The sequence below is a fragment of the Eriocheir sinensis genome, chromosome 49, assembly GCF_024679095.1.
Source record: "Eriocheir sinensis breed Jianghai 21 chromosome 49, ASM2467909v1, whole genome shotgun sequence".
In the NCBI taxonomy this organism is placed as follows: Eukaryota; Metazoa; Arthropoda; class Malacostraca; order Decapoda; family Varunidae; genus Eriocheir; species Eriocheir sinensis.
In genome coordinates, this window is record NC_066557.1 from 7,170,540 (window position 1) to 7,193,842 (window position 23,303).

Consider the following 23,303-nt stretch of genomic DNA (forward strand, 5'->3'; position numbering starts at 1 on the left):
TTCGCAAGATTTGGGGTTAATTCTTGCTCGGTCTAGGGTGACTCTTGACCACCAGATGACGACTCTGGTCTCAGTCCGCGTTGTAAACTCATAGAAATAGCATCCGTGCGCTCGTGTCATGTTTTCAGCACTACAGTGAGTTCTTTGTGCTTTAACAATGTCCCCCAGAAAGATGGTTAAAAGGGATGGTGCTGCAACGAAGAAAACAGGAACGGTGGATACTGTGCTCGCAACAGGAACGGGGGGTGAGCCTCGGCATCTTGTATGCCCTCCTGGACGTGGCTGACTCTCATTCACCCTCCATCTCGGACGATACGTCGAGTTAGCTTCACGTTGGTGATCGAACGTAGTTCCGGTGCCTCGAGAATAGGGAAACTGCGGCTGCTAAACCCGGGGCGAAGCCTACCCCTCAAGAGTGGCGAGCGGTTGCGGAAGTCTCCGTAACAACACATTGATTTGTGTTTCATATTATTTATCAGTTAGTAAATTAACTTTAATTCTGTAAAAAATAACATGTAAAATGATTTTTATATAAGTATTTTTTGACATATGGGACGCATTAATGGGATTTACATTAATTTCAATGGGGAAATTCGTTTTGGTTTACGAGTGTTTTGGTGTGCGAGCAATGTTCTGGAACAAATTAAACTCGTAAACCGAGGTTTGACTGTACTCCTTAAATGACACTCCTCTAAGCAGGTCTGGGTGTAAGAGGGACTTGGAGTCTTAGTGAGCATTGACCTTCGTCCAAGGGCCCAATGCATTCAGGCTAAGAATCGTGCAAACAGGATACTGGCTTTCATCTCGAGGAGCGTAAGCAATAGGACCGCTGAGGTCATCCTCAAACTTTACTTAGCTCTAGTTAGACCTCACCTTGATTACGCGGTCCAGTTCTGGTCACCCTACTTTAGAATGGATATCAAGATGTTAGAATCTGTACAGAGAAGGATGACAAAAATGATTCAAGGTGTGAGAAACTTGCCGTATGAGGATAGACTTAAGCATTTAAATCTACACTCTCTAGAAAGGCGAAGGTTGCGAGGAGACCTTATCGAAGTCTATAAATGTATGAAGGGATTTAATAAAGGGGATGTCAATAGGGTTTTGGTAGTAAAAGAGCCAGGTAGGACACGTAGCAATGGTTTTAAGTTAGACAAATTCAGATTCAGCAAAGACACACGCAAAAATTGGTTCACCAATATAGTGGTGGATGAATGGAACAGGCTTGGCAGTCATGTTGTGGGTGCCAATACCATAGATACATTCAAGAAGAGGTTGGATAAATTCATGGATAGTGAGGTAAGGTGGGGTTAGGATTACAGGAGCTGCCTTGTATAGGCCAACCGGCCTCTTGCAGACTCCTTACGTTTTTATGTTCTTATAACTAAAAGATAAAAACATGAATATATATATATATATATATATATATATATATATATATATATATATATATATATATATATATATATATATATATACAAAAAAAATCCACTCAACAAGTGTTAATAGCACAAAAACTGCTAGATCGGCGTCGCGTGACCCTCCAACACCCCCCAACAATTTATATTATGCAACCAGGGGTATAAAATGGAAAATGCTGAAAAGTAAAGATGGCGCCACAATAAACACTTGCCTGCACCACAACGGGCTGGGGCCGACCATCAGGCCCTACTATGAAGGCCTCCCGGCGCCACAGGCCAAGACGTAAAAAATAAAAAAATAAAAATAAAAAGCTGACATTGTTTATAATGCCATGTTGTAGGGTTCATCAGGGCTAACAAATGTTATTATACAATGTCATGTCTACGATGCATGGGTAAGCCAGGAAAACAACTTGAAGAGAACAACAACACTAAGAAGATGGACAATCTGTTGATCGGCATTTTGCGACGCCGATAAAAAAATCCACCCAACTGAGGCTTTTGGGCTGACATGAGGGACTAGGAAGAACGGTATTATAAAGGACGGTTTTAAGGAGCCTCACCTGTCAGACCGCCGCCTCCTTCTCCTGCGATTATCTCCACCAAGCCGGGCTCCCCGACTCTCAACACTGCCTGCTGGGGAGAGAAAGGACGTCGATTATGTTACTCTGTGTTGCCGAGACAGTTGGTACTCTTAGGGCCGCTTTCATAGTCATTTTGTTTGTTTCGATCATTACCAATGGCGGCGATCCACGCTATAATTTTCCACGTGAAACTGGCCTATGGGGTAATGGCGGCTGCTGAGGAAGGGAGAGGTGTTGAGAATGTGTGGTAAGGTGCGGGGCTAGGCTAACCCCGCAGCCGCCACTACCCCATCGGCCAGTTTTACGTGGAAATTCTATAGCGCGATCGCCGCCATTGGTAACGATCACAACAAGCAAAATGACTATGAAAGCGGCCCTTAGTCGTTTTCGCCTCTCACACTAACTATTTCCAAAGGCCAAAAGGGGATCAGTTGGGTCCTAATGAGTGTTTCTTTTAGGTTCATGGTACAGAGGAAGGGTCGAACTACCACTAGGGCCATAAAAGTAGTCGTGAAAATACCCAGAAATCTTACGAAAGTCTTGTCTAATATGTGTGCTTGGGCGACGAAATGTTCAAGAATATGGCCCGGTATTAGGTCGGTATTATAAAACTCTTTCTCTTCTCACATCAGCTATTTCTAAAGGTCAAAGAGGGGGTCAGTCGGGTTCTAATGAGTGTTTCTTCAGGTTCATGGTACAGAGGAAGGATTAAACTACCATCAGGGTCATAAAACTACTCCTGGAAATGCCCACAACTCCTACGAAAGCCTTGTCAAATATGTGTTCTTGGGCAATGAAATGTCTTATAATACGACCCACTAGTAACACCCGAATTCTCAGACGCGTTTGGCTCTCACAACGAATTCCAGGACCAGGAAGGAGATTAGTCTGGTTCTCATGAGTGTTTTTAACGTTCATGGTGCAGAAGGCTTGTCAAACTATCAATAGACTCATGAACTCTCCATGGAAATGCCTGCAATCTCTACGAAAGCCTTGTCAAAGGTAGGTGTGTGAGCCTCGCCTGAAATGTTTGAGAATGTGGGGGTTATAAGAATGTATTGTAAGGTTCTGGTTAATATGCTGTATGTTAGTGGTGGATAGAGGCTGCATGTGTGTGTGTGTGTGTGTGTGTGTGTGTGTGTGTGTGTGTGTCAGTACCTGCGATGCCTGCGTGCTGTGTCGGCCGCCATCTAAAGTGAGTCTCGCCTGCTGCTGCTGCTGGTGTCTCTGCTGGTCTGTCTCGCTTTTGAACAATTCCTCCTTGACGGAGAGCGTGTCTGCGAACTTCTGCAGCTCCTCCTGGGTGTGCTGGTCGTAGGAGGATCGCAGCTGCTTCTCTCGCTGCGTGCTGGAGGAAGAGCTCTCCTGGATGCTGGAGTACGCCCGCTTCTCCTGCACGCTGGAGGACCTTTGTTCCTGGCTGGAGGAAGATGTCACCTGCTGGGCGCCGGCGAAGGAGGCGTCCTGTGACTCGGACAGTTCATGGGCACCGCCGCTCACGTCACTGTGGAGGAAGAGGTGATGGTGAGGACAAGTGAAGGAAAGTTTTATGTAGAAGGACGTCACTTCAGACATCACACACAAACTTATTAGAGAAGGTCGAAGGTTTACTGAGAGTCATGTGGAAGGAGTTTACGCAGATCAAAACATCACACACAAACTAATCAGAGAGAATCGAAGGTGTTGCTTGTACAGGGTCACGAGGAAGGACATCACGCACATTCGCTCATAAAGATATCACACAAAGACTTAATAGAGAGGGTCGAAGATGTTACTTATCGTGAGTTTAAGTAATACGGACATGGGAAGGCCAGACCGTCAGGGGCAACTTACATATAACAAGAGACGGAAGACAACTAAGGTGGGTACTCTCAAGACGCTTCCGACTCTTACAATAACTATTTCCAAAGGCCACAAAGGAGATTAGTCGGGTTCTCAAGACTGCTTTTCACGTTCATGGTGTAGAAGCCTTGTCAGACTATCACTGGGCTCATAAACTACCCAAGGAAATATATACAACAACCTCTACGAATGCCTTATTAAATGTGCGTGTGTATTCAAAGGAAATTAGTCGGGTTCTCAATGAGTGCTTTTCACGTTCATGGTGTAAAAGCCTCGTCAGACTAGGCTCATAAACTACCCATGGAATTATTTACAACCTCTACGAATGCCTTATCATATGTGCGTGTGTAAACCCTCCCGAAATGAGAATATGGACCCAGAGCTAGCGCAGTACAACAGGTGTGGCGTGAGAGAGGTCAGGGACGCCACAGGTAAGCTAACTAAAGACCACGATGAGAAATGATGTTAGCCAAGGTCAGCAAAATATCCTATAGGCTGCCGCGGACTTACGGGAGACGGGATGGAGGTCAGGGATACGCCTTTTGCCGACGTGAGGAGAACTGTTGCGCTCCTTTGAGTTCTTAAGGGGCTATTACACTGGGCAAATTTTCCGTGGATCTTCAGTGAAACCACGATTTCCGCTGGCGTGGTTCTCATATTTCCGTGGTTTTCTGACGTGTCCACGATCTTCCAAAGCTACGGTAGATTTCACCAAAGGAAGACGGTATTACTCACCATCATCAGCAGCAGCAATAACAAGAAACAAATGAGAACCACGCCAGCGGAAATCGTGGTTTCACTGAAGATCCACGGAAAATTTGCCCAGTGTAATAGCCCCTTTATAAAGTTATCGGGCCCTTGGTACTAAACAACGGCGCGTGAGGCTACTTCTCTGTGGCCTTGGAAAATGGTCGTCATGGGACCCTGGAACGTTTAAGAATATGGACCTTCAAGTTGTCTCTCCTCTGTGGCCTTGAAAATAGTCGTAATAGGAGCCAGGAACGTTTAACCCCTTGACTGCGGATTTCCTACAAGAAGACCTCACCATGCTACAGGAGTGGAACAAAAAGTGGTGCACCTTGGGAGGGGATATCCAGCATACCAATACCACATGGGAAACACTCCACTATCCACCACAGAGACAGAGAAAGACCTGGGAGTGTATATTACCAGGCTGCCAGTGAAGGCGAAATCCATGCCAATCGCAGCGGACGGGTTAAGAATATGGAGCTTCAAGTTGCCTGGTCCGCGAGGGTATGAACGAGCGTCTCCTCTCTGTGGCCTTGGGAAACAGTGGTAATGGGACCTTCAAGTTACCTGGTCCGCGAGGGTATGAACGAGTGTCTCTTCTCTGTGGCCTTGGGAAACAGTGGTAATGGGACCTTCAAGTTGCCTGGTCCGCGAGGGTATGAACGAGCGTCTCCTCTCTGTGGCCTTGGGAAACAGTGGAAATGGGAGCCAGGAACGTTTAATTATATGGACCTTCAAGTTGACTGGTCCGCGAGGGTATGAACGAGCGCCTCTTTTCTATGGCCTTGGGAAACTGGTAATGGGACCTTCAAGTTGCCTGGTCCGCGGAGGGTACTAACGAGCGGCGCGTGAGGCCTCGAAGCAGCACTCCCCCGACACAACACTTGGCGGGATCGATGGGCGCGGCGTGACCTGTGCGCCGCCGCTGCCGCTACTTTATGGCACTTTGTTACTGTCGCTGGTGCCGGTGGTGCTGTTGTTGTTGTCATGGTTGTTGGTGTTTTTTGCTGCTATAACAAGTAATGCGTCAACACTGCTTCTATTTCTATTTTTACTTTGTTACTGCCATTGTTTCCGTTACTGGTGCTGTTTTTGTTGTTATTGTTGTTGATGTTATAGTAGTAGTAGTAGTAGTAGTAGTAGTAGTAGTATATTGCTGTTGTTGATTTAGCTATTACTGTTGTTTTCACTGCAACTACTACTACTACTACTACTACTACTACTACTACAACTTTAACAGCAACCACAACAACTGCTACTATACTCCCGTCGCTACTCTATACAATAACCACTTCAAACTCCAATTACTTCTGCGATTCATTAGCGGTTTTATTGCCTCCATATATAAGGACAACCCCTCCCCCTATTACCCCATTACCCCATTACCTCAGCCCATTACCTTTACCCATTGCTGAGCTGCACCAGGAAGAACGGTCAGGTCCTCGCGACTTACTGTTCACCTGATCGACTTATGAAAGGCGGTCGATGAGCATATTTTGTGTTCCTCATGTTTGTTTAAGTTACAGGCCTTTCCTAAGCTCTTCACTCTCTTTCTCTCACTATCTATCGATCTGTCTGTCTGTCTAGCTATCAGTCTCTGGTACTTCCACTGTTTTTTATTTTCTTCCTCCTGCTTCTGTCTGTCTGTCTTTCCGTTCTCTCGTCTGTCTGTCTGTATGTCTGTTTGTCCGTCTCTCCTGCCCTCCCCCCCCATCCCCCTCCCCCTCCTCCTCCCCCCCACCCCCCTCCTCTGGCCTCCGTTCCTCCTTAAAATCGTGTTCTCCCCTCCTTTGTTTGTTCTTCTCTCTCTCTCTCTCTCTCTCTCTCTCTCTCTCTCTCTCTCTCTCTCTCTCTCTCTCTCTCTCTCTCTCTCTCTCTCTCTCTCTCTCTCTCTCTCTCACACACACACACACACACACACACACAGGAGGAAGGAATGCAAGAAAGGTCAGCTATGGGAGATGTCTTATATAAGTGACTTTCCAGGAATCTCAATCACTAGTATATGTTTTTATGATCCATTGATAGTGACCTGTATTAGTTTCTTTACTGTTTGAAGTCTCTCTTACATCGATTGACTGCTACGACAAATACAATAGCAATAACAACAAACTCTACTACTACTACTACTACTACTACTACTACTACTACTACTACCACTACTACTACTACGATCGTTCTTCAGTTATGCCGCTTCATTGGGTTGTTAGTGTAGCTGTTACCATTGTTAGCATAGGAGTAGTTGTTAATGTTACTACTGATACTACGACTATTACTACTACTACTACTACTACTACTACTACTACTACTATTACTACTATTACTTTTTCAGGATTCCTCGCCTCTCAACACCTCACCTGTCCCTCCCTCCCTCCCTCCCCACAGGTGTTAAAAGGGGGGGGGGGCGGAGGGTGAACGAGAGGGGGTTGGGGTGAGGGGGGCGGGGGAGGGTGTTGTGGGCTCCCTGTCACGGCTAACGGAAATACGTATTGGGTATTGAGAGTGAACTATTCTGTAATCAATAGTGTGTGTGTGAGTGTGAGTGTGAGAGAGAGAGAGAGAGAGAGAGAGAGAGAGAGAGAGAGAGAGAATGCGGATTTATTGGATAGCATGAAGAAACCTACAAAATATAACCACACACACACACACACACACACACACACACGTCACCTTCATTTAACACTCAGGTTTCGTGTTATATATTATTGACGCCTGCATGTGTGTGTGTGTGTGTGTGTGTGTGTGTGTGTGTGTGTGTGTGTGTGTGTGTGCTCTCCCGTTGTATGCTCACTTCAGTCGGTTAATACGAAGATGATGATGTGTGCTCTCTCTCTCTCTCTCTCTCTCTCTCTCTCTCTCTCTCTCTCTCTCTCTCTCTCTCTCTCTGGAGGTAAGAAGGCCTAGTAGTGTGAGAAGTGACCTACAAACTCTTCTCTAGTAAATGTCACTGCATGGTAGAGTAGAGGAGAGAGAGAGAGAGAGAGAGAGAGAGAGAGAGAGAGAGAGAGAGAGAGAGAGAGAGAATCATACATAATAACAGTGTTTTCATCGATAGGCCTTGTGCTACATTTGTCTTTGTTACGTTAATGAACTTTGGATGAGATAATAATACCATAAAAAAAGTTAATGAGCAAAGAAATGAACGTACACTAAATTATGGGTTAGATCTGATTATCATTTTATTTGTAGTTGAATGGTCGATAAATTAAGTCTTGTTTGATTAGGTTGGCTGACACACACACACACACACACACACACACACACACACACACACACACACACACACACACAGATAGATAGAGAGATAGAGAGAGAGAGAGAGAGAGAGAGAGAGAGAGAGAGAGAGAGAGAGAGAGAGAGAGAGAGAGAGGTTAGATTAGATTAGAAATAGTATTAACATCAGAAAGGCATCATTTATGTGTCGTCTATATGTTTTTCTAAGTCTAACTTGTATCTAAATAAAAAGAGAACATATTGTTTTTCTTTATAACTATTATCACACACACACACACACACACACACACACACACACACACACACACACACACTAACCCAATGGACGCATCTGGAGTCACGCTGAGGCCGCCTGGGGGTCAGAGAGGCTCGCTTACCCTCTAAGTCTGTCACGTTTCCCACAATTACTCGGCTCTGGAGGCGGGATATTCGTGTCCGAGGCTTGCTGGTGTGTGCTGGTGTGTGTTACTGTGTGCTGGAACGTGCGGGCGTGTCGTTGAAAGGGAACAGAGGAAAGATATTGGCACGGACGCGAGACAGAAATTTGAGAGGGTCGGGAGACTGGAAAAACATGAGGTAAGGAAAGGATGCTAGTGTGTGGAGATTTTAGGAAACTGGAACAGGTGGTGGACGCGAGAAGGACGCGGAAGAGTGAGGAGGAGGAGGTGGACGAGGAGAATGTGGAGAATGAGAAGGAAGAGGAGGAGGAGTAGGAGGTGGAATAGAAGTAGAATGAAGAGGAGTTAAGGGAGAGGAGGTGGACGAGGAGAATGTGGAGAATGTGAAAGAAGAGGAGGAGGAGGAGTAGGAGGTGGAATAGAAGCAGAAGTGGAATGAAGAGAAGGAAGAGGAGGTGGACGAGGAGAATGTGGAGAATGTGAAAGAAGAGGAGGAGGAGGAGGAGGTGGAATAGAAGCAGAAGTGGAATGAAGAGAAGGAAGAGGAGGTGGACGAGGAGAATGTGGAGAATGTGAAAGAAGAGGAGGAGGAGGAGTAGGAGGTGGAATAGAAGCAGAAGTGGAATGAAGAGAAGGAAGAGGAGTTAAGGAAGAGGAGGTGGACGAGGAGAATGTGGAGAATGTGAAAGAAGAGGAGGAGGAGGAGTAGGAGGTGGAATAGAAGCAGAAGTAGAATGAAGAGGAGTAAGATGAGTTAAGGATATGGTAAAGAGAGACAAACAAGGGGGAAGAATAAAGAGGAGGAGGTGAAAAAAGAAGAGGAGGAGGAGGAGAAACAGAAGAAGAGGAAGATTGAAGTTTAGAAGAAGGAGGGAAGGACATATTGAAAAAGGAGCAAAATGGAGGAAGAGGAGGTGGACGAGGAGAATGTGGAGAATGAGAAGGAAGAGGAGGAGGAGTAGGAGAAACAGAAGAGGAAGACTGAAGTTTAGAAGAAGGAGGGAAGGACATGTTGAAAGAGGGGTAAGGTGGAGGAAGAAGAGAAGAAGGAAGTGGAAGAAGAGGAGGTAGAGAAGAAAGAAAAGCAGAAATAGGATAAAGTTTAGGAGGAGGAAGAGGAAGAGAAGGAAAGGACGTGGTATTGAAAGAGGGGAAAGGTGGAGGAAAAGGAGAAGGAGATGGAAGAAGAGGACTTGGAGGAGGAGGAGGAGGAGGAGGAGGGAAAGATGTGATGAAAATGACAAACAAGGTGGAGGAGAAAAACCGGAGAAGGAGGTGGAAAAAAAAGAGGAGATGGAAGATGAGGGAAAGGAAGAAGAAGGAGGCAGTGAAGAAAGACACAAAGAAAGGTGACGATAGAGAAAATAGAAGGTCAGAAAATAAAATGGAAGGTCAGTAGAAAAGAAAGGTCAGAAGCGTTGTCAGTATTCAAGAGTGTAGAATTTCACAGCCTTGACCGTCGATTCTTGGACACGATCGATTCAGGCGATTACGAAACAAAAGGAAACAAAGAAATCTACTGGTTTTGTTATGCGCTTGTGGTTGATGGCTATTGATTCTGACTCGTGATGTGAGCTTTTATTTATTTTATTTCATTCTACGTAAGCTTTTATTTATTTCATTTTATTTTACATGTACCGTATTATCTTTAAGTATCGACAGGCCCCTCCACACGACACTGAGCTCTCTTTTGGTTACTCTTCTAAATTCTTTGTATTTATGGGGGCAGTGATTAGCGGGATTTTTTCTCTTATTCTTTTCCTTTGAGCTGCTTCCTTTGCTGTAAAAAAATAATAATAATCGCCTGTCAGTGATGGTATAGCTTTTAATTTTTGTTGATCTTTAATGAAGCATCTTTCTAAACAAAACTCTATTCTTCCTTTTTTCTCTTTTCATTAACTTTTGAGAGCTTCTGAGAGAGAATATTGTCAGTCGTCTTTTTCAAATTCCAGTGTTATTAATTGTGTTGCTGTACTTTCTTGTTTTTCTTGTCATCTGAAGAAACCTTCGTAAAGTACTGCATTCTACTACTTTTTCCTCCACTTATTTTTAACTGTAACGCTTTCGGAAGGAGAAGGTCATTGGCACTCAAGTCTTTTTCAAATTCCAAAGTTATCTACCTGTGTTGCTGTACAATTTTTTTCTCGCCATCTGAAGCAATCCTATTTAAGCACTGCATTCCACTATATCTTGCCTCCATTTTATTAACTGCAACGTTTTGGAAAGTGAAATATTGGCAGTCAAGTCTTTTCCAAATTCCAACGTTAGCTGATTGTGTTGCTGGTCATTTCGTATTTTTTTTCGTCATCTCTAGTAACACTCCTTAAATACTGCATTCCACTATATATTTTTCTCCTTTTTTAATTCGAATGCTTTTGTAAGAAGAATATCGTCAGGCAAGGCTTTTTAAAATTCCAAAGTAGGTTGTTTTAGTTGCTGTACATATTTTTTTTTCTCGTCACCTGAAGCAATCCTATTCAAGTATTGCATTCCACTATATCTTTCCTCCATTTTATTAACTGTAACATTTTAGAAAGTGGAATGTTGGCAGTCAAGTCTTTTCCAAATTCCAACGCTACCTGTTTGTGTTGCTGTTTATATTTTTTTCCTCGTCACCTGCAGCAACACTCTTTAAGTACTGCATTCCACTATATATTTTTCTCCTTTTTTTTAACTTGAATGCTTTTGTAAGAAGAATATTGTCAGGCAAGGCTTTTTAAAATTCCTAAGTTGGTTGTTTTTATTGCTGTACATATTTTTTTTCTCGTCACCTGCAGCAACACTCTTTAAATACTGCATTCCACTATATATTTTTTCTCCTTTTTTTAACTCGAATGCTTTTGTAAGAATATTGTCAGTCAAGGCTTTTCCACGTTCCAAGGTTATCTGATTGTGTTGCTGTTTATATTTTTCTTTCTCGTCACCTGAAGCGACTCTTTTAAATACTGCATTCCACTGTTGTTTCTTTCTCCATTTTAACTATAACGCTTTAGAAAGACTAACATTAGCAGTCAAGGCTTCCAAATTCCAACGCTACTTGTTTGTGTTGCTGTTTACATTTTTTTTCTCTCCACCTGAAGCAACCCTCTTTTAAGTACTACATTCAACTATTTTTTTTCTCCATTTTTTTTAACTGCAACGCTTTAGAAAGAACACAGACAATCAAGGCTTTTCAAAATTCCAAAGTTCTATATTTTTTTTCGCCGCCTTAAACTACTCTCTTGAAACTGACTACTTTTTTCCTTTCTTTTTCTCATTCCTCCAACTTCCTTTGAAAGACGAAGGTTCACAGTCAAACTTTCCCTCAAATATAAATACTTTGCCTATATATGGATACCATGAACACCTTATGAAGACGAATATTCTTAGTCGAACTTTCCTTGAATATGAAAACATGGACCATATTCTCAAACGCTACGCCGCTGACACACATTTGACAGGACTTTCGTAGGAGCTTTGGGCGTTTCCAGAGGTACTTTTGTGACCCTTCCTCTATACCGTGAACGTGGATAAACACTCATTAAAGCCTATATATGGATACTATGAACGCCTTAGGAAGACGGATAATCTTAGTCAAACTTTCCTTGAATATGAAAACATGAACCATATTCTCAAACGCTACGCCGCTGACACACATTTAACAGGACTTTCGTAGGAGCTTTGGGCGTTTCCAGAGGTACTTTTGTGACCCTGGTGGTAGTTTGACCCTTCCTCTATACCATGAACGTGGAAAAACACTCATGACAACCCGATTAATCTCCTTTTTGACCTTTGGAAACAGCTGATGTGAGAGGTGGAAGCGTCTGAGAATATTGACCTCAAATATTGATACTTTGCCTAACTATCAACACACCTCTGAACCCGAAATTGACCTCTATATTGGCCACTCTTTACTTTTATCTATTATGGGAGCGGTGAGTAGCGGGCTTTTTTTTCTCCACTCTTTTTGTTGCCCTTGAGCCGTCTCCTTTGTTGTTAAAAAAAATGGTACCTTGCAAACATTAGGTAAACGAATATTCTCAAACTTTTCCCCAAATTAAGATACCTTGCCTTTTCCAATCCAATCCCTTGTGCAATATTGGTGACCTTGCAAAACTCACGTCCCTCATACACCCTTGCCAGCACTTAACGATTTCACGGCCCGCCAGACTGGACAGGACATCGCTACCGCCGCCTCATGAATAGCTCTGACATTGACGGCTGTGTTAAGAGTTCGTTCCCCTCATGGCATTCTTCTCTTCTCCTCCAACCCACACACTCATATTTCCCTTCTTCAGACCTATGTTTTTCTTCTTTGTCACTGGTATACCTCTTCAACATACTACATACTTCTTCGTCACCAACCATTACACATACTTCTCTTCGTCACTCACATACTTTTTCGTCATTAACTCTCACGCATACTTAATCTTCTCTTTTTCACACACTTCACACAAATCCTCATCTGGTATTCTTCTCTCTTTCCCCACACATACTTTCTCGTTACACATATTTCTCGTTACACTTCTCACACATACTTCTGTTCCTCGTCACTAACCCTCTACTTTTCTCCTTCGTCACTCTGGCATACTTCTGTTCCTCGTCACCAACCCTCATACATACTTCTCTCTTCTTCATCCTTCTGGCATGCTTCTCTTTTTTCCCTCACACATACTTCTTCGTCACACATTCTTCTCCTTCTCGTCACCAACTCCTCACCCTCATGCACAGGCTATCAATATTAGAAGGCCTTGGCACGTGAAGTATCCTCCACGTCATGAGAATTGATTGATAGGTTGATGTTATGCTGTATTGGTTGATGTTATGCTGTATTGGTTGATGTTATGCTGTATTGGTTGATATTATGCTGTATTGGTTGATGTTATGCTGTTTTGGTTGATGTTATGCTGTGTTGGTTGATGTTATGCTGTATTGGTTGATATTATGCTGTATTGGTTGATGTTATGCTGTACTGGTTGATGTTATGCTGTATTGGTTGATGTTATGCTGTATTGGTTGATGTTATGCTGTATTGGTTGATGTTATGCTGTATTGGTTGATGTTATGCTGTATTGGTTGATGTTATGCTGTATTGGTTGATGTTATGCTGTATTGGTTGATGTTATGCTGTATTGGTTGATGTTATGCTGTATTGGTTGATGTTATGCTGTATTGGTTGATGTTATGCTGTATTGGTTGATGTTATGCTGTATTGGTTGATGTTATGCTGTATTGGTTGATGTTATGCTGTATTGGTTGATGTTATGCTGTATTGCTTGATGTTATGCTGTATTGGTTGATGTTATGCTGTATTGGTTGATGTTATGCTGTATTGGTTGATGTTATGCTGTATTGCTTGATGTTATGCTGTTCTTCAAGTCTAGTCTCGGATACAACAAAGAAAACGTTGATAATACATATGATGTTATATAACGTTCGACAATGGCGGCATCACATTCATAATTCCTTGATCAATAATATCGTTAGAGAAAATTATATAACATCATTTTCTTAACCAATTTACACCATAAGATTACTAAGGTTACTTGTGCTTACGGATCTACACTATAACAACAAAATCTACACCTGAATATTACAATGCTACTCATCTTTAATTAATATCATTCACACCTTGACGTTACCTATTTTTGACAGTTCAAGGCAATTATACTTTTCACAGCAACTTCTTTCCCCCATAACCAGCACGTGTTACCCTGTGTCTAGTCGCTTTGTGCTGTGTGCGGTGTGAGTCACGCTGTGCAGGTGTGTGTGATGGGGCCAGTCACGGGTCGGCCCTCTCACAGCACGGGCGGGAGGGCAGGTGCGGAGGTGTGGTCGCGAGGGCGGTTGGGAACACACTGCACTGCTTCGCCAATCAATGGGTCCCCTCGTGTTGCTACTGCCCTCTCTTTCTCCCCATCTACTCTTCCTTCCCTCTCTTTCTCCCTATCTACTCTTCCTTCCCTCTCTCCCTTCCTCCCTATCTACTTTTCCTTCTCTCTCTTCCTCCCTATCTACTCTTCCTTCCCTCTCTCCCTTCCTCCCTATCTACTCTTCCTTCCCTCTCTTTCTCCCTATCTACTCTTCCTTCCCTCTCTTTCTCCCTATCTACTCTTCCTTCCCTCTCTCCCTTCCTCCCTATCTACTCTTCCTTCCCTCTCTTTCTCCCTATCTACTCTTCCTTCCCTCCCTTCCTCCCTATCTACTCTTCCTTCCCTCTCTTTCTCCCTATCTACTCTTCCTTCCCTCTCTCCCTTCCTCCCTGCCCGCCTCACTGCCTGATTGACACTCTCCTTTCCTCCCCTCCCTTCTTTCTTCCCTCACTTCCTCCCTACCCTTCCTTCCTTCCCTCACTCCCATCCACCTACCCTTCCTCCCTTCCTCCCTCCCTTTCCTCCCTACCCTTCCTTCCTTCCTCCCTCCCTTTCCTCCCTACCCTTCCTTCCTTCCCTCTCCCTCTTTCCTCCCTACCCTTCTTCCTTCCCTCACTCCCTTCCTCCCTGCCTGCCTGCCTGACTCTCCCTATACAGTTCAATGCTCTCTCGTTCAGTCATAATCTTAGACACACACACAGAGACGAAGACAGACATACATACAGACACACAGGTACGTACACACACAGACAGACAGGGACACACACACACACACACACACACACACACACACACACACACACACACACACACACACACGGGACCATATGAGCACAGACTTAGCTAATCTCTGTATCTTCCTATTTCCTCATTCCGTTTTCCACTAATAACTGAACTGATATTTTTTTTTATCTACATACTTCTCTCTCTCTCTCTCTCTCTCTCTCTCTCTCTCTCTCTCTCTCTCTCTCTCTCTCTCTCTCTCTCTCTCTCTCTCTCTCTCTCTCTCTCTCTCTCTCTCTCTCTCTCTCTCTTTTCACACTGCTTTCCACCATTCGCTAACCCGCTACAGTTCTTTTCCTTTCAATCGCATGTCCCAGTCCCTTTACCTCCCTATCGTTCAGCTCCCTCCCGTACGCACACACCTTTATGCTCCCTTCTCGTGCCGCTAAATAGGTAATGTTTCAACCCAGCGTCCCTTTGTCCCTCGCTTTGTCACGCTACTTTCTTGAGCCAGTATTTTCAGACGCTCTCGGTTCTTACAATAAATATTTTCCTAGGCCACAAAAGAGACGAGTTGGGTTCTCTGAGTGTTTTTTTCACATTCATGGTGCAGAAGCCTTGTCAAACTATCGCTAGACCCATAAAACTACCCATGGAAATACCCACAACTGTCTATACGAACGCTATGGGCTCTCACAACGAAGATTTTCCAAGGCCACAAAGGGAGTCGGGTTCCCATGAGTGTTCTTTTCACATCCATGGTGCAGATGCCTTGTCAAACTATCGCTAGACCCATAAAACTACCCATGGAAGTCCCACAACTGTCTATACGAACGCTCTCGGTTCTCGCAACGAAGATTTTCCAAGGCCACAAAGGTTATTAGTCGGGTTCTCTGAGTGTTTTTTCACATCCATGGTGGAGAAGCCTTGTCAAACTATCGCTAGACCCATATTGATGTTATTGTTGTTAGTCTTGTTCTTGTTGTTGTCGTTAGTTGTTGTAGTTGTTGTTATCTTATTAGTATTAGTAGCATAAGAGTTGTGACATTAGCGTTCGCATTTCAACGGTTTTCAATACCCGATCCATCATTACATCACGTGAACAAACGGACGCAGAAATTTTATACGTATTGACGAAAAGAAAGTCAAATAAAACATAACAAGATTTTTAATACGCGTGTTTTATTTTTCAGGTTTGTTGAATGAGATCGCGTCGTCTAAGTCTCATTAGCTTCCCATTCTCCCCTCCCTTGTCATCTCCCCTCCCCTCGTCTCCTCTCCCCTCCCCCCTCCTCCCCTTTCCCCCCTAATTATGCATTGATACACCTGTTATTAGTGTCTCCCCTTTCCCTCCCCTCCCTTTCCCCTTACTGCCCTATCTCCCCTTCATTTTCTCTCACCTTTTCCCTTCCCTTCAATCTCCCCTTCTTTTCCCCTCTCTCCTTCCTATTCCTTCTCTTTCCCCACCTTTTCCCTCTTTCATCCTTACTTTCCCTTCACCTTCCTCCTTCCCTCCTTTCTCCTTCCTATTCCTTCTCTTTCTCACCCTTTCCCTCTTTCCTCCATCCTTTTTTTCTCCTTCCTTTCCCCTCACCTTCCTCCTTCCCTCCTCTCTCCTTTCTTTCCTCCTCTCTCCTTCTTATTCCTTCTCTTTCCCCACCTTTTCCCTCTTTCATCCTTACTTTCCCTTCACCTTCCTCCTTCCCTCCTCTCTCTTTTCTTTCCTCTCTCTCTTTCCTATTCCTTCTCTTTCTCACCCTTCCCTCTTTCCTCCTTCCTTTTTCTATCTCTCCTTCCTTTCCCCTCACCTTCCTCCTTCCTTTCCTCCCTCTCCTTCCTGTTCCTTCCCTTTCCCTCCTTTCCCTCTTTCCTCCTTCCTTTTCTATTTCTCCTTCCTTTCCTCCCTCTCCTTCCTATTCCTTCCCTTTCCCTCCTTTCCCTCTTTCCTCCTTCCTCTCTCTCTCTCTCCTTCCTCTCTCTCTCTCTCTCTCCTTCTCTATTTCTCTCTCTCTCTCTCTCTCTCTCTCTCTCTCTCCTTCCTTTTCTATTTCTCCTTCCTTTCCTCCCTCTCCTTCCTATTCCTTCCCTTTCCCTCCTTTCCCTCTTTCCTCCTTCCTTTTTTTCATCTCTCCTTCCTGTTCCCTTTTCCCCTTACCTTCCCTCTTTCTTCCTTCTTCCGTGCCCTATATTTCCCCTTCCTTTCCTTATTATCCCTTTCCTCCACATCTTTCCTTTCTTCCTCCTCTCTTTCCCGTCCCCTTCCTCTCTCTCTCTCTCTCTCTCTCTCTCTCTCTCTCTCTCTCTCTCTCTCTCTCTCTCTCTCTCTCTCTCTCTCTCTCTCTCTCTCTCTCTCTCTCTCTCTCTCTCTCTCTCTCTCTCTCTCTCTCTCTCTCTCTCTCTCTCTCTCTCTCTCTCTCTCTCTCTCTATCTATCTATCTATTTGTCTATCTATCTATCTATCTGTCTCTTTTATCTTTCTTTCTTTCTTTCTTTCCTTGTATCTATCTTTCAATTTCTCTATGTATTTGTCTGTCTGTCTATCTATCTATCTATCTATCTATCTATCTATCTGTCTTCCTTTCTATCAATCTATCTATCACTCAATCTACCAATCTATCTATCTACCTTTCTCACGGTTATCCCGGCAGGTGAATGCAAGCGTATGTACCTCCCACAAGGTCAATTATCGTCCCCCAGGTAATTGCTCAGGTAACGGCCAGGTAACGACAGGTAGAGTTGCGACAGAAGGGTGACAGTGGTATTTTTTTTTTGTCATCTCTTCCTGTGCATTCCTCTCTCTCTCTCTCTCTCTCTCTCTCTCTCTCTCTCTCTCTCTCTCTCTCTCTCTCTCTCTCTCTCTCTCTCTCTCTCTCTCTCTCTCTCTCTCTCTCTCTCTGTCTATCGATATTCAGTTATTCAATCTAGTCAGTTTTTTTTTCTCTCCTTTTATTGATTTTTCTTCTTTTTTTACTTCGTTTTTTTTTCTACTTGTTTATTTTATTTTATTTCCTTTGCATTTTTTTTTCACTTTTCTTCTTTTTTTCTTCAGTTATTTCAACCGATTTTTCTTTTTCCTTTTTTATTCTATTTCTTTATTCGTCTTTTGTTCTCTTCTTATATTTTTCTTCTTCTTCTTCCTCTTCTTCTTCTTCTTATCTCTCCTTTTTCTCCTCATTTATCTTTATTATCTCACTTATCTTCTCGTATTTTGTTGCTTTTTAATAATTCCATCTTACTTTATCTTCCTCCTTTATCTTCCTCTTTATCTCCTCTTTTCCGTTTTTTTTTATTTCTCTTCTGTGCATTTCTTTCCTCCTCGTCTCTTATCTCGTCTTCTTTATCATCATTTTCCTCTTTTTTTATCATCTTTGCTTCTCTTCCTTGATCGTGTTTTCCTTTCTCTAATTCCTCTTTCCTTATTCTTTTTTCCTCCTCCTCCTCCTTTTTCTCTTTTTGCTCATCTGTTATTCCTGTCTCCTTTGTCCTTGTGTTTTCTCTTCTGCTCGTTTTCTTCTCCCTTTTCCCCTCCTCGCCCTCCTCCTATTCGTTCTACTTTTCTTCCTCCACCTCCTCCTCTTTCTCTTCCTTTCCTTCGTTTTCCACTATCTTGTTCGCCTTCTTCTCCTTCTCCTCTTTCTCTTCTACCTCACACTACTCCTTCTCCTTCCTCTTCACCCTCCTTTTTCTTTTCCTTCTCCTCCTCCTCCTTCTCCTTCTTCTGATTCTCTCCCTCATTCTCATCCTCCTTCGCCTGCTTTCCCTTCTCTTTCTACTCCTCCTCCACCTCCTCCTCCTTTCCATGGTCCTTCTCCTCCTCCTCCTCCTTCTTTACCCCGCTCTTTCTCCTCCTTAACCTCCTATCTTCCTCCTCCTCCTCCTCCTCCTTCTTCATATTTACTTAATGGCGAGGGTGACCAAGAAATGTTCGAGATAAGACACTTTGCCCCATAATTCTGGAGGGGAGCTTTGGTGTGTATCTTCAGTGGTGAGGGATGCTGAGGGACGCTGCTTTTAACTCTCCTCCAAAACCAACAGTGAGAAATAGATAAACGATAACTGTGGAATAAAAGCTACACACTCCCTTTTAACTCACTGTCCCCCACAAGTTCAAGTTCAAGCTCTACTCATTCAACTCTCCTCACAAGTTCAAGTTCAAGCTCTACTCATTCAACTTCCTCTCTTCCCTAACAAGTTCAAGTTCAAGTTCTATTCATTTAACTCCCTCCCTTCTGAAATTCCGGTTTAAGCTCTACTCACTGAATTCCCTCCTCCTCCAACAAGATCAAGTTCAAGATCTATTCATTTGACTCCCTCCACCCACAATCACCTCTCCTTCTGAAATTGACCTCTCTTTTTGGCCACTCCTTTGACCTCTATTCAGGAGCAGTAAGTAGCGGGCTTTTTTTTAATATTTTTCTTTACGCCCTTGAACTGTCTCCTTTGCTGTAAAAAAAACAAAAACGTTCAAGTTCAAGTTCTAATACTTCAAGTCCCTCCCCCACACAAGTTCAGGTTCAAGCTCTACTCACAAGGTGGATTCGAGGTACTTCTTCTCCATCTTGAGGGCGGTGCGGTGCTGGGAGGACGAGTAGGACCTGTAGGCCGCGCTCTGCTCCGTCGTGTACTCCATGGGGGCCGCTTCGTCCACCAGGGCTGTGTGGTGCCAGCGACGCGCGGTGGGCTGCGAGTGGGGACAACGGTGCCGCCTGGGGACAAATCGAGACAGTCAGGGGCGGCAGGGAAGGAAAGAGGATAGAGAGGGGACAGTGGGTTGGGTGAGGGGAGGGGTTGAGAAAGGAAAGCGAGGGATAAAGAGGGGAAGGTCAGGGGAAGTATAGATGGCCAGGGTTTGGAAAGGGATGCGAGGGAGGTCATATAGGGGAAAGAAATAGAGGGAATGGTGGAGGATGGAAAGGATAAGTAGGGGAAGGTCAGGGGGAGTAGATGGCTAGGGCTTGTAAAGGGATACGAGGAAGGGCATATAAGGGAAAGAAATAAAGAGGGAATTGTGGAGGGTGGGAAGGATAAGGAGGGGAAGGTCAGGGGGAGTAGATAGCCAGGATTCGACCAAGGGCATATAGGGGAAGGAGCCAAAGAGTGAATGTTGGAGGGTGGTAAGGATAAGGAAAGAAGGTCAGGGGGTATAGAGAGAGGGAAAGGATAGAGTCGACGGCCAGGGTTAGTAGACAGGGGAAAGAGGATAAAGAGGGACAATAAAGGGTTACATAAATAGTCCGAAATACGGGTAAAATATAAAAACAAGACTTCTACCTTCATGAAATGCGGAGAAGGAAGGGAAGATCAAGAGATTGGGTATAGAGTAGACGGCCAGGGTTTGGACATAGGGGATAAAGGATACGGAGGGACGATAAGGGGTGGTAGAAACATAGGTAAAGACTGATAAGGTCAAAATCAAGACCTTCACCTTCTTCATACGTGCGAAACAGTATTTTCAGCTTCACCCGAAGAACGATAAGATTAATGGAACAACTTAAGATTTCCGCCTCCATAAAACATGAAATGGCGAAAAGAAAGAAAATCCATTGCTTGAACAGAGTAACAAAAATAAGTAAATAAATAAATAAACATGGAAATCAGTGACCTTGGAGCCAAAATGGAAGAGAAACAAAAAAATGATGAACCAAAAGAAAACTTGCCCCTTTCTGAAATGCATAAAACAGACAGCGAATTAACAGCCTGAGCCGAAAACAACAATATGGGTGAAAATAATCGGGAAAAACAGCAAAATTGAAGCCTAAACCGAGGAGATAAACAACAACCCAAACAACTCTTGATGAAAAAAAAAATCTCCCGAACTTAAACCCTCCTGAAATGTGAACCTGTTTGTCCATCGGGTTCGGGTTCTTATAAGTTCACCCGCCGCCTTGGCTGACCTTTGCGGGTGAAAGGCTCGGTCGGGGCCTGTCTGTTTGGTCTTAAAATAATGAACTTGAAGATTTTTTTTTATGTATCCACCATTTTTTTTCTCTGTCAGGTTTTCCTTTTCCTCTCATAATGATAACCACCAGAGATAGATAGATAGATAGATAAATAGGTGCATAGATAGGAAGATAGATAGATAGACAGGTTGATAGATAGATAGATAGAAATATAGAGATAGAGAGAGAGAGAGAGAGAGAGAGAGAGAGAGAGAGAGAGAGAGAGAGAGATAAGCGGTCTAGGCCAACACCATAAAGAGAAAGAGAAAATAAATGTTTGTGACGAAGATGAATAATTCTCCCAAATAATAATAATAATAATAATAATAATAATAATAATAATAATAATAATAATAATAATAATAATAATAATAATAATAATAATAATAATAATAATAATAATAATGTTCCGGCGTTAATGATTTTCGATAACATAAAAAACTATAAATTAATGAAAGAACGAAACATTGTGACCGATTTATGTGTGTGTGTGTGTGTGTGTGTGTGTGTGTGTGTGTGTGTGTGTGTGTGTGTGTGTGGTAAGCATATTCCGTGAAATTACGCCCTTGGAAGGAGTGAGAGAGAGAGGAAGGGAGAGGAAGGAGGAGGAAGGAGGGAGGGAGGAAAAAGGTGGAGGGAGGGAGGGAGAAAGTGCAGGGTGTGGGAGAGAAAGAAGGAAAAAATAATGGGAAGAACATAAGCAATTAAAGAATAGTTGAAGAATCAGACGCAGAGAGAAAGAATGGAAGAAAGAGATGGAAAGATAGATAGATGGATTGATTATAAGAAGGTAGAATTAATAAATGAAGGAAAGAGAAAGAAAGAGAAAGAAACAAAAGAGGAAGGAAGGAAGGAAGTAAAGAAGAAAAGAGAAAGAAACAAAGAAAGAGAAAGAAAGAAAAGAGGAAGGAAGGAAGGAAGGAAGGAAAGAAGAAAAGAGAAGGCAAGAAAGAAAGAAAGAAAGAAAGAAGGAAAATAAAGATGTAGACTGAAGTAAAGAAAAAGAATAGTGAATGAAAGAAAACAGAGAGAGAGAGAGAGAATAAAATTAGAGACAACCAGAACGGAAAGAAAATATGACAGAGGAACAGAAATCTGGAGAGAGAGAGAGAGAGAGAGAGACCACCGTAGCTGAAATAATCGCCAAACAATGATACAGACCTCTCTCTCTCTCTCTCTCTCTCTCTCTCTCTCTCTCTCTCTCTCTCTCTTGAATTACACTTATTGGTTTGTTCCGGTTTAATCTTCGACTCCAATTTAATTAAAGTTATGTGTGTGTGTGTGTATGTGTGTGTGTGTGTGTGTGTGTGTGTGTGTGTGTGTGCAAAAATAATTGAGCTATTTATCAACCCTTCAACCTCTTACCCTTCCTTCTTCGACCTCTCTCCACCTCCTTCCTTCCTTCCTTCCTTCTCTTCTCTTCTCTTCTTTATCTCCTTCCCTGTTTCCATTGTTACTTCTCTAATATTCCTTTCTTCACCTTTTTTTTCTACTTTCTTCTTTCGTTTTCTTTCTTTCTTCTTTCCTGTCTTCCTTCTTTCTTTCCTTCCTTCTCTTCTCTTCTCAATCTTCTTCCCTTTTTCCACTGTTACTTCTTTAATAATCCTTTCTTCACTTTTTTCTCTCCTTTCTCCCTTCGTTTTATTTCTTTCTTTCTTTTCTTTCTTCTTTCCTGTCTTTCTTCCTTCCTTCCTTTCCTACTAATTTTCTTCTCTAACTACCTGTTTCTCTTCTTTCTTTCTTCTTTTTCCTTTCCTCCTTTTTTCTCTTCTTCCTTCTTTGGTTATGTCCTTTCTTCCTTCCTTCCATCCTTCCTTCCTCCTTCAATCACTCATTCATTCATTCATTTCTTCCTTCCTTTCTAATTTTCTTTTCTTATCATCTGTTTCTCTCCTTCCTTCCTATTTCTGCCTCCTCTTTTCCCCTCTCCTTTTCTTTCCCTACTTTTCCACTCCTTTCTCTCTCCTTGCCTTCCCATCCCTTTCCTTTCTTATTCCTCCACTCCTTTCCTCTCCCATCCATTGTCTTTCTTTATTTTTCTACTCCTTTTCTTCTCATCCATTTTTCTTCCTTCTCTTCCCACCCCTTTCCTTCTCCTTGCCTCCTCTCTCCCCTCTCCCTCTTCTCCCTCTGCCCCTGAAATATCTGAGTCACCCTTCCCGACCGAGGTGAATGTTGCCCCGTTTATCGCCTCTGCTTCCCTGACTTGCCAGGCTTCGGTCCGGGTCGCTTGGGCGGCTTCATCTCACCTTGATTGCACATCTTGGGGAGTTTACCTGTTTAATATTGGCTTTATTGGAGCTTCGCCTGTCTACCTGTTGTCTTTGTGGGTCAGGTTGTTGTTGTTGTTGGTGGTGGTGGTGGTGGATTTCTGGATTCTTATGTAATTTAACTTTACTTTTCTTATATGACAGAGGATTATATAGATGATTCGTGGGTTAAGAAACTTGCCATATGAGGAAAGACTTGAATAATTAAACTTGCATTCTCTGGAAAGGCGAAGGGTGTGAGGAGACTTGATTGAAGCTTATAAATGGATGAAGGGTAATATTAATAAGTT

The 23,303-nt window shown here is 43.2% G+C and overlaps 1 protein-coding gene across 1 annotated transcript in view; it reads right to left on the reverse strand.

The window, feature by feature from the left end:
• LOC126981789 (uncharacterized) overlaps positions 1-23,303 on the reverse strand; it is a 68,676-nt gene that overhangs the window by 19,685 nt on the left and 25,688 nt on the right. The window contains exons 2-4 of the mRNA XM_050833339.1: positions 19,334-19,510; positions 3,164-3,509; positions 1,985-2,057 (exon numbers count right to left, since the gene is read on the reverse strand). Of these exons, the coding sequence (XP_050689296.1) occupies positions 1,985-2,057; positions 3,164-3,509; positions 19,334-19,510 (596 nt within the window). The remainder of the gene's footprint in view (positions 1-1,984; positions 2,058-3,163; positions 3,510-19,333; positions 19,511-23,303) is intronic.